General features: G+C 31.1%; 1 protein-coding gene across 2 annotated transcripts; it reads left to right on the top strand.

Annotated features, from left to right (window-relative positions):
- Positions 1 to 2,363: 2,363 nt before the first annotated feature.
- Positions 2,364 to 7,806, top strand: LOC112521386 (ABC transporter G family member 15-like). Of its 2 annotated transcripts, none has more exons than XM_025130214.1 (9): positions 2,364 to 2,649; positions 3,959 to 4,038; positions 4,123 to 4,584; positions 4,804 to 4,926; positions 6,036 to 6,167; positions 6,256 to 6,540; positions 6,767 to 7,039; positions 7,125 to 7,232; positions 7,314 to 7,806. In XM_025130214.1, exons 1-9 carry the CDS (start codon positions 2,364 to 2,366, stop codon positions 7,662 to 7,664), a joined length of 2,100 nt encoding a protein of 699 aa, XP_024985982.1. In that variant the 3' UTR covers positions 7,665 to 7,806. The 2 variants fall into 2 exon arrangements, with proteins under 2 accessions (XP_024985982.1, XP_024985983.1); XM_025130215.1 differs by having other exon boundaries at positions 2,418 to 2,649; positions 4,804 to 4,939; positions 6,052 to 6,167.
- Positions 7,807 to 12,593: the final 4,787 nt, after the last annotated feature.

Raw genomic sequence — 12,593 nt, 5'->3', positions numbered from 1 at the left:
TTTTTCATGAGACCCGTAAGACCAATTTATGTTCATTGATCAACTTTATAAGCTAATGATCTAATGGTTCACGTGAGGCCAAACTTTACATATTTTAATTAATATACGATTATGTATCTTAATATGATAAAAGTGTAAAACGAAAAATGAAAAAACAAGGGACATACTCAAAAGTTAAATAAATATAATGGTATAAAGTGTAAGTGTTAATTTTTTTTTTTTGTAATATTTATCATATAATAATATAATCAAATAAAAAAGTATTCAGTATTGAGCTCATTTTGAAGATATTGACGAGACGATTTATAATGGTGTAATTTTTTAAATTAAAAACGTATTTTAGTTAATATACAATTATGTATGTTAATGTGATAAAAGTGTAAACCAAAGAATAAAAAGACAAAGGGACATACCATAAATTACATAATTAACTACAAGCGTATAAAGTATAAGTATTAAAAATATTTTTTTTCGTAGCATACATGATATAACAATATAATTAAATAAAAAATATTCAATATTCGGCTTATTTCGAAGGCATTGGTGAGACGATTATGTAACTTGTTAAAACTAGAACGTATGTTAGTTACTACATAATTATGTATATTAATGTGATAAGAGTATAAAACAACACGTAAAATAATTATAAATATATAAAGTGTAATTTTAAAATTTAAAAAAATATTTAAAAAATAAGTATGAAAAATGACAAATGATAGCATTTTTATTTGAGATGCGGCTTCATAATCTCGTATATTTGAAAGGTGAACATGACCTGACATACAAACTTATGCGCAAACTTGAAACTTCATTTTCATGAATGTGTTAAAAAGTTATCTCGCATACGTCGTTTTTACGGAGATTTTTTTATGGATCGAATAAAATAAATTCGAAATTTCTTTTAATTATATTTTCATTTTTCTTTTCCTGTTATTAAAAGAAAATATAACTTGACATACAAACAATAATTTTTTTATTGTCTGTTGATGTATAGTTCAGTTGCTAAATAGATGAGGTGACTTTACCTAAATAGAAGACATGTCTCAGGTTTAATCCTCAACATCCCAGTTAGTTTCAGCCGTTGAATGTGCCAAAAAATTAATGACCCTTACATTGATGTTCTTGGGGTCGAGTTCTATACTTTTGTGAGGCTGATTGTCGTTGCCGGTATTCAACTTTTTTTTCAATATAAAGTTCATTTATCGTATACTTACATTTTTATAATTATATTAATTGCATTAGTTTTTTTTTATAATTTAATCGAATTAATTAATATGAATGAACGGTATGAGATAAAAAAAACCATAATTAATCAATTCAACGAGACCGGTGTTAACATCGATCTCAATCGTTTTCAATGATTTCAACAATCAAATAAGGTTTTGAGTTTTGGGACTCCTTTAGAAATCATCGGTTCGGGTTCTTTTAAAGTCATCGAAGATTTTTCCTGACTGTTCTTTAGGATACTATGAGATTAGTTAAGATACACGTAAACTGATTTAGACACTTATGATTAATAAAAGAAAAGAAGTTATTGATACAGATAAAATAATATTTAAACTAAAATATAATCTATGGTTGTGTACGCATGTATTAAAATCTTTTGGTCAAAGAAACCTGGACAAATCCTATGTATCATAATATTTTTACCCCCTCTCTCTCTCACTCACACACTCTCTCACACATATATTGAGAAATAATTGATCAAATGTAAATAATTCATATTTGTATAAACCATGCAAACCATCCCTATCAGTTGATTTCATTGTTTAATCTAATATTTTTTTTTCATGAAATTGTTTTATATAATACTTTTTTTTGATGTAGTTGTTTCATATATGATTATGAAATTTTAATTAAACTGTTTTATGTATTTCTCTAAAAGTAATATATTGAAGATGATAATATCAATAATTAACACTCTCCACCATAAAAAAAGATTAACCAACCTCTCATAATTACAATAAAAGAACGAAATGAAAAATTATGATTGGTTGAATGAACTTTGTATGGTTTGTACAAATAACGTGGTTTGCAAAGTAAACCTCCCCTCTCTCTCTCTCTCTCTATATATATATATATATATATATATTAAATTTGTATAAATTAATGATTTATATATAATTGGTGTGAATTTAATTGTAGAGCATGAAGTTTAGGTCTTTTAAAGTCATGCAACAACCAACCAACCAACCAACCATTACTTGCAACTTAAATGAAGGGGCACCACCTTTTTGCCACCACACACCTCAACCCCACCAATCATGAACTCAAGAACCCTACCTCATTAATATCTCCATATTTGGTTCTATTAATATTCTTTTTTCTTGTTTCAAACTCAACGATTCTTTGCCTACCTCCATATGGAGATAGAAGTCGGAAAAAGTGGTGGTGGTGGTAGCACGGCGGAACATGGCGATCGTGATGACGATGGTGGTGGTGGAATAAGTATGGGCCCGAGTATGAGTATGAGGGAACGAGCGACTTATTTGGTGTGGCAAGATCTACGGGTGATGCTTCCAAGCACGGGTGATGGACCAACCAAGAAGTTGCTCCATGGTCTCAATGGATTTGCTGAACCAGGTCGACTCATGGCTATCATGGGTCCTTCTGGTTCCGGCAAATCTACACTTCTCGATGCATTAGCAGGTTTCTCTAATAGTCTTATTTTGCATGTTTTGTATTTTTTTATTCAGTATCAAACATATATATACCGATAAAAAGCAGATATAATAAATCCTTGTACGTAATAAATTGGTTTTTAACTAATTGAGGAAAGTCAAAAGTTTTTGAAGTGTCCTTGGAACAAGGCCAATAGATTTGTTTCGATTGTATATATATATATATATATAGATTGGTTATTATACAACATTTGGCATGACATTTGTGCAACCAATACAACTCAATCTCAACCGTCCATTTCATTTGATTAATATGTGATTTCATAAGAGTTTTGATTGTTTCCTAATATAAAGTATTGATCATAATTAATGAACCATATTCATCTTCCATAAATATTCAAATCATAATAAATGAACTCTCATCATTTCCATAAATATCTCAATTTATTGGGTTGCATTGATTGTACAAATGCGATGGGTTGTATTTGAAACAATCTCTCTCTCTCTCTCTATATATATATATATATATATATATATATATATATAGATTGGTTATTATACAACATTTGGCATGACATTTGTGCAACCAATACAACTCAATCTCAACCGTCCATTTCATTTGATTAATATGTGATTTCATAAGAGTTTTGATTGTTTCCTAATATAAAGTATTGATCATAATTAATGAACCATATTCATCTTCCATAAATATTCAAATCATAATAAATGAACTCTCATCATTTCCATAAATATCTCAATTTATTGGGTTGCATTGATTGTACAAATGCGATGGGTTGTATTTGAAACAATCTCTCTCTCTCTCTCTATATATATATATATATATATATATATATATATATATATAGGAGCGATCAAATGAAAACCACTCCAATTTGTAAAAACCGTAAAAACTACTCTCATCCGTCGTTAATCTTATGAAATTTTTTCATGAAATTGTTAATCTTGTGAAATTGTTTCATATAATACTTTTTTTGATGAAGTTGTTTCATATGTTGTTATGAAATTGTTTCATATACTACTTAATGAAATTTTAATGAAACTGTTTCATGTATTTCACTAAAATTAAAATAATGAAGATGATAATATCCATGATTAACACCTTCCACAATAAAAATGGTTAATCAACCTCTCATAATTACAAAAAAAATGAACAAAATGAAAAATTATAATTGGTTGAATGAGGCTTTCATGGTTTTTACAAATTGAGTGGTTTTTATTTGAACCCACCCCTATATATATATATATATATATATATATTGTTGAATTGAATAAAAATATGTCGTTTCAGTGTGTTATTTTGATTGTCATCGGTATAGGTAGACTGTCGAAGAATGTTGTGATGACCGGAAATATTCTACTTAACGGGGAGAAGAAGAAACTAACCTATGGCGCAGTCGTAAGTAAATAAATTTCTGTTTTTTTTAATCGTTTTGTTTCAAACTTGATATTAATTTGACGAAAATAAAGTATTTTTTTGTAGGCTTATGTGACACAGGAAGATGTTCTAATGGGAACCCTGTCGGTGAGGGAAACAATCACGTATTCGGCCCATCTGAGGCTTCCAACCACAATGACAAATGAAGAGATTCAAGATACGATCGAGGGAACGATAATGGAGATGGGGCTTGAGGATTGTGCGGATAGGTTGGTCGGAAATTGGCATTTGAGGGGTATAAGTGGCGGGGAGAAGAAAAGACTCAGTATTGCACTTGAAATTCTAGTAAGACCACGTTTGTTGTTTCTGGACGAACCAACGAGTGGTCTTGACAGTGCATCAGCGTTTTTCGTGGCTCATGCTCTTAGAAGCGTGGCTCGTGATGGAAGAACCGTCGTTTCTTCCATTCACCAGCCGAGCAGTGAAGTTTTCGCGTTGTTTGACGACTTGTTTCTTTTATCGGGAGGCGAAACTGTCTACTTTGGAGAAGCAAAAGATGCTATAGAGGTTTGTTACTAAAATGAGCGTGGGTTGTTGCATATATAGTTGCAACAACTCACTGTTTATTTTTCGTTTTTTTATGAATTTATAATTTATCAAAAAATTATACAACCAATCACAAATTAGAAGCATATTTAATTTTCATATGACACAATTATATATCCATTATGACTTAAGTGACAATAACCGTATGTCTTATTTAATTTAGCCAATAACATTTGACAGTTTTTTGCGGAATCGGGGTTCCCATGTCCAATCAAGAGAAATCCATCCGATCATTTTCTACGTTGTATCAACTCGGATTTCGACGTCGTAACGGCCACGCTCAAAGGATCATCCAGAATTTACGTATGTTTTTCTTGTTTTCAATTTGTTTCTTTTTCGTGGTTTAATGTTGCTTATGAAGGTATGAGAGTCCTCGATCAGTTGAATTTTGACGTTTATGCTGGTTTAATTAGCACAAATCTATACTATATTATAAAGCATTTGATAAAAACTCTTAAAAACTATTTTTTATGCATGAAGTACTGTATATTGATGCATATTACTTAAAATTCAAGGTTACAAGTAAATTATGCATAAGTAAAAGTTATTAACGCTCCATGTTTGAATTTGTGTAACTAACTACATATAAATATAATCAAATAGAGGATAAACATCTCATTTTAAAATATAAAAAAATCTAAAATATAATTAGGATAATTATTGAGTTATAACAAAATAATTAATTATTATTTTTATAAGAAAATTATATTATTAATCCAAATATAAATTGTTTTGTTATTAAACCTAAATTAAATTACAATAAAATATATTGAATTAAAAAATTATACCAAAAATAGGAATTTTAAATAGTTAGTTTGATACTAATATCAATTTATTTTTGTCAAATTTTTATGATATCTTCAAATTTATATTTTATTCAAAAATAAAAACATCATCGTTTTTTTAAAATCATATAAGACCATACAACATCGACTGAGATAAAGAATAAAATGAAATATTAAAATCAAGATGTATCTCGCTGCATTGCGCAAGTATCATTCTCATACACAAAATAATACACTTTCCTTGGTATCGGGTAACTTATTTATAAACACTTATTTTTTATGTTTAAGATGTGACATCTCAAATATATAAGTATTTTTTTTAATTATTTGTAATACTTATACATATTTTATTTAGTTGATGTGAAGCTGATTTATTTATTTCTAAAATAACTAAGCAGAAAGTTTACATTGTTAGTTTTTTTTACCTTTGTAATGTTCATTTCATAAAGAAAATTACCCGGTAAGTACTTACTAGATAAACATTTAGTAAACGGCTCCTTAATTATCTATTTTAGACACAGGTTGCATTTTACATGTGTTTGTTTCCCTGTTTAATTTGTTTTCATTTTGTTGTTGGTGTTTATGTTTTCAGTTGTTTCTGCTTATTTTTCTGTTTTGTTTTTGTAGGAAGGACGAGAAGAAGCAGACCCTTTAAAAAATTTGGCAACAGCTGAGATCAAAACGACCCTAGTAGAGAAATACAAATGGTCTAAACAAGCTGCGAAATCCCGGTCGAAAGTGAAACACATGTCGACATTCGTAAGTTCCTCCAAACTCGAACTCGAACCCGAACCTAACCCAAACCCCTTTCGGATGTATCTAGCCGCACCTTATTTTTGGTTTGCAGCGTGGACCCGAGACCAGAATGAGCACGGCGAGCCAAGTAGGATGGTGGAAGCAACTTACGACACTCACTCGACGATCTTTTGTAAACATGTCGAGAGATATGGGATATTATTGGTTACGAATCATTATTTATTTGGTCGTATCGATATGCGTTGGGACGATCTTCTTTGATGTCGGATTGAGTTATACGGCCATGATCGCGAGGGGAGCGTGTGGCGGTTTCATAACGGGGTTTATGACTTTCATGTCCATCGGGAGCTTCCCTTCGTTTATCGAAGATATGAAGGTTTGAAACAAATAAAAATCTCCGATTCCCGATATCCGTGTCCCCGTCAATCAATTGAAAACATATCATTATTTTATTAAAGACAAAATAAATGTATATTATAATAAAACGATGATATGTCTTCACATGATTGGTGGTACGGGCCAGAGTTTGAGTACATATTGTAAAACGTATTTTGTGTGCTAATTTGACTGGTTTTTAAGATCGTACATACAATCGCTCACAGATTTTTACTCGGGAACGACTCAACGGCTACTACGGGTGTGCGGTGTTTATATTGTCGAACTTCCTATCTTCGTTCCCGTTCTTGGTTGCGGTTTCCCTTCTCACTGGAACGATCACTTGGAACATGGTCAAGTTCAATCACGGATTCTCTCGATACGCTTTCTATTGTCTCAACCTCTTCGGCTCGATTGCAGTGATCGAGAGCTGTATGATGATTGTTGCATCTCTCGTTCCCAATTTCTTGATGGGGCTCGTAACCGGGGCTGGCGTTCTAGTAAGATTACACCCGAGCGATACAACTATGAGCTTTTATCGTTTACAATACGCTTATAATTTTTGAGCTATTTTACACAATGTAGGGAATCATGATGATGACCTCCGGTTTCTTTCGCCAACTTCCCGATCTTCCGAAACCGTTTTGGCGATACCCCGTATCGTATATAAACTACGGATCGTGGGCGATACAGGTACTTACGAGTTACAAATAACAATTGTGCCAGAATATTTGATCGATTTATTTTAACTACGGATTGGGAACTAAAATGTAGGGAGGATACAAGAATGATTTGATCGGTTTGGTATTCGACGGATTAGCACCAGGAGACCCGAAAATCACGGGAGCGGATGTAATAACAAAGTTGTTCCGATTGCCGTTGAGTCACTCTAAGTGGTGGGATTTGTTCGCGATATACGCCCTTCTTGTGAGTTACCGAACGTTGTTCTTTTTAGTTCTGAAGCTGAAGGAGAAAGCGTTACCGATTTTCCAGTCGATGTATGCAAAGAGAACGATTCATCGACTAAAAAGACGAGCTTCATTCACGAAGTTCCCGTCGTCAAGACGATATCAAAGCCTTCGGGCTTTGGCGACACAAGAGGGTCTTAACTCCCCGATCCCATAGCTTAAAAACATCACATTGAAAACATACCGATAACAATAATATGTACTAAAAATAAATTCTCGTACACAAAACATTTATACAACGATTATTGCTTCCATCGGTATTACCCGATGTTGATAAATAAATTAATTGTGTTTTAGTACATATAATTAGGTGGCCTTTTGTAATCTTTATATCTTAATAGGGTTGGGTTCACGTGAGACCAGCCTGTTTTCGTAAGAGCTGTGAGACCATTTTCTTACACTTCAAACTTTACAACGTAAAAAACCAAACTTTTACAGTAAAGATACTGTGAAGTTTACCTTCACAAGGTTTTGCTGTAAAATTATAAATGTAAAAAAATAATCTCATAGGTCTCACGAAAACAAAGTGTCATTACATGATCCAAAGTCTACCTTAATAACACACATATTAAACGTACCATGGTTATATAAAGGAAAAAAAATGACAAATGCTAAATATTGTAAATTGGGCCTTTGTAAGCCCATTGGGCTTTTGTAATAAAGTGCTAATTATGGATTTTGAAAACCTTTTCCTTGTTATAATTTGTATTTTTCAAAACAAAATAACAACATAATTTCATAATTTTTTTATTATAAAATTTATTATGTATTATAATAATAAGTAACATTCTGATTTTTAATCAAAATAACATGATATAAGTTACCAGATTTGTAAGTCTTATCCACGTACACGGTACATATATTGATGAATGTTATTTTTTAATTATTATTACAACAGTGTATTTTTAAAAATTTGTGACTTAAAATATTATTTTATAAATATATTAAGTTAATTAGAATTTTTTAAATTATTTATTAATATAACAATATTCAGAAAAATTGTAGATCGTAGCTTAATAGTTATGTTATATTAGAAATTTTGGTTTTTCGAGTTTTTTCTACTTCTGACAGTTGTGTTAAGCTCTCTTTGAAAAAAAGAGAAATAAAAAAATGGATATTCTAATATTGTTTATGAAAAATATTTTCAAAAAAGAAAAAGATAAATAAAAAGCCTAAAGACCTAAACTAAAGGTCCTATCCTACCTCCATCTTCTTAGCCTTCCCCACTACGATTGTCTACAAATTTAATACCCCATTTTATTTCTAACACATACAACTTACAAATACAAACAAACCTAACATAAAACCCTAATTTCCTGTTTGTTTTGTGGGAATAGAATGGATTGAATTTGGGGGATTTTGAATTTCAGATCCATTTCTATCACATGTTTGGTTTGTTGGACCGTCTAGATTTGAAATTTTAGGATTTAATTGAAATTCTACAAACATAGGATTTTGATTCTTAGGAGGGTGCTCGAGATTTCACGGGATTTCGCAAGGTTGTATGAAATCACAAAAACAGAAATATCCATGAGGCAGACTCGTATAAACTTCTTCATCCAAACTCCCATACAAAAATGCATTGTGTACAAGTTGACACAAATCCCAATTATTTCGAACAAATAAAGCAATGACACATCTAACAGTAACCATCTTTAGGAGAGAATGTCTTTTTAACTATGACCTTTAGCAACAAATTTGGCTTTAATCACTCTATCTCACCAGTAGATTTATATTTGAATCTTATAAATCCATTTGCATCATATAGGCTTTTTTTCATGGTGGAAGATCAGTAATAACACAGGTTCATTTCTATATAAGGCCTTCATTCATTGTTCATGGCAGTAACCCAATTAGAGTCTTTATATAGATCAAAATAGTTTTTCTGTCCAACAGACTTATTCATATTTGAAACAAAACAAAAATTCTCATTATTAAAGAATGAATAATTAACAACCTTCTCCAACCCATATTTGACTTTTCCTTGTACAATGAAGTCGTCAAACTTTCAAGGCATACTTAAAATTTACTAGATTCCTAACCGAATTAGATGAGGTATTAATAGTATTACGAGGAAAAACACCCTCAAGAGGGGAACTGTAACACGAGCACCACTTACACCTCTATTTTCAGAAATCTCACTATTAACGACACTCTGGTCCCTGTTCGCCAAGTCAGAGCTACTCAGAGTTGGCAGACTGACAACTATATTTTAGCTATCAAAGGAAATAACACCACTAATTTGACTAAAGTTCCAGGTTAAAGGTCGATCCCTATTATCATCGTCATAGGACGATGGATTAGAAGAGTTATTAGTTGGAACAAAAACACCGTCAAAGAAATTCAGAGAGCTTAAACTTTCTGAGTTTGAACCATGTTTATCATCACTCATCTTAAATGGAAAAACATTTTCATAAAACTTTACCTCACTTGAAACTATTGGTGTGCTTGGTTTATAGGATTTGAAATGGAATTGGATTTCATTATTTATTAAAAAATTATAAATAATTATAAAAATAATTGAATTACATTTTTTATTAATTGATTATTACAAAACAAATGTTTTTAATATTTTTTAAAACCTTATTGCATACAATCCTACGAAATCCCGTGAAATCCCGAGCACTTCCTAAGGATTTTAAAATCTTATGTTTGAAGGATTTCAACTAAATCCTATTATTTCAAATCCAGACAATCCAACAAACCAAACATAGGATTGAAATGAATTCAAAATACAAATCCCACTAAATTCATTCTATTCCTTCAAACCAGACGAGACCCAATAATACCCTTGGTAACTCCACTTTTGTGAAGTCAAAAGATTCAAACATCAATAAAGATGAAAAATATACGTAGGTTGAGTTTATCGTAGATAATTATTATATCTACTTCAGAAAAATCAATGAATAAAGAAGTTAAATAAACCATTAAATTTAAGTCTATATTTAGCGTTTACTAAAATCATTTTCTAAAAAATATTGTAATTATTAAGAAAATTAATGCTCGAGAATTATTTTTAGATATCATTATGTTCTAACTGTTGGGTTTATATGAGAAAGAAAGTTATGGTGAAAATATAAAAAGAAATTTGTATCTTTGGATCAATCATGATTGAATGTCAAAACTAATGAGCTGCACCGAGATACATCGGATCAATTCATTTCTAAAGAGTAATTTATGGGTACATGGGCATAAGGTTAAAAGTGATCAAAAGTTCAGATATCTTCTTACTATTCTCACACGATCCTTCGCCTATATTCTAAATGATAAAATATATATATAAATATTTTGCTAAAATACATAAATCCCCAATCCATAAGCATCAATTCAAGCAACATTGTTATTTTGATCGAATTTATGGACACCCTCTTCAACATTTAGAACGACGATAAAAACGAGTACACATTAAAAATGAATGATAATATCTACTAACTATAGTCGTTATAGATCATGAACTTTTTCATAACCATGTGAGGCATAATAATGAACCGATGCCACGTAACTTATACTTTGTCGGAATCACTAACATGTGAGTCATCATCAGTAACAAAGACATTTTTCATTATTTGACGTTCAAGTTGTAAAATAATAAAAAGAACCCCGAATTAGGGATTCAATACTACCTTTTCAAGATGATTGTAACAAGAGCCTTCGATGCCGGTCACTAGGTTTGACTTTCCACAGTGGACTAAACAAAGGGTCTGTTAATTTTATGTTTATCGTTGATCATTAAGTCTAAAATTACCAAAAAAAAAAAGAAAGAGGGGTTGTTTGTTTACAATATAATAGTTTCATTAAGAGGCAGTTTCTCAATCGTTAAAAAAATGGTCTGCTTTTTAATGGTTCTAAAACCTCATGAATGATTTTGTATCATGGGTCTCCCTTAACTATTCATAGCTCTAATTTCATTGAAAATAATTATCATAATTTTGCACTATATCATGAGAGCATCTTAATCATTCTGACCACTTAATCATTCTACATCAAATCATTCAGCAACTGCCAAACAACCCCTTAAACGATATCATACTATGTTCTATTAGTTTACTGAGAGGTTTGTTTTGGTAAACACGTGTCTCATTGTTTTTAATATATGATCATCTATCCAAATAAGAACAAAAAATTGTAACCTAATCACATTGTTTTCTTTAAGTGATTTCTATTGTTAGAAGTTATATCCAACACAATATTAAATACCTTTTCGTATATATCCATACAAAAACTATAAACCGTGCTTAATTTGGAAAGCACGTGATTATTAACAGCTTAACACATATCGTACTGGTATTATTTCATTTTCCTTGGATATTTCATCATTAAGCATGTGGGTACACACACACACTCACATATTGCATGTAACTTTTTGTGAGAACCGTTTGGATAATTTTTTTATTGAAAGACTTTACTCAACTCGATGTCATTATTGTAATTAAGTGGAGCTTCAATGGCATGAATGTAGGAGAGATGAACCTTTAACATATCTTAATTAACTTTCACAATCTTCAACTTACACTAACATGATAAACACTGAACATGCATATAACTTTAGCATGAACATTAAACTTGTCATGAAATCTTTAAGGGTACTTGCACAACATGTCAGTGTCGGATGAAATATATTCAAAAATCCAACGCCTAAAAAAACGCAGTGGCAATTTCGTAATAAGATGCAACTTTAGTGGCGATGCTATAAGGGAGGTGGAAGGTTGACATAAATTACCATCCTTGATCTCACGCGTCAACATATGTTTTAACTTACGTTAATTAATCCCAAAGTTAACATGAAAACGCTAAACATGCCTTAACATAAGATAATGCATATTAACATACATATTACACTAACTAATCATACCTCAAATAAAAAGGTTAACATATACATCAACATATATAGTTTACTTAAAATGAAATGTTAATATACCGTTCACAATTAAAATCGATCCCGTTGTGTCCGGATACAAAAAAAACCAAAAGAATGAATTGCCTTGATGCGACGAACACCCTTGGATCAAAAGACAATAGACGGTTTAGATGGGTCCCTAGGGTTCCCACGAGATTTAGAATTTTTACCTGAACTCAACCCTTTCTC

This window comes from Cynara cardunculus (genome assembly GCF_001531365.2).
Source record: "Cynara cardunculus var. scolymus isolate 2C chromosome LG 11, CcrdV1, whole genome shotgun sequence".
NCBI classification, from domain to species: domain Eukaryota; kingdom Viridiplantae; phylum Streptophyta; class Magnoliopsida; order Asterales; family Asteraceae; genus Cynara; species Cynara cardunculus.
This window is presented reverse-complemented; position numbering and strand designations above follow the sequence as displayed.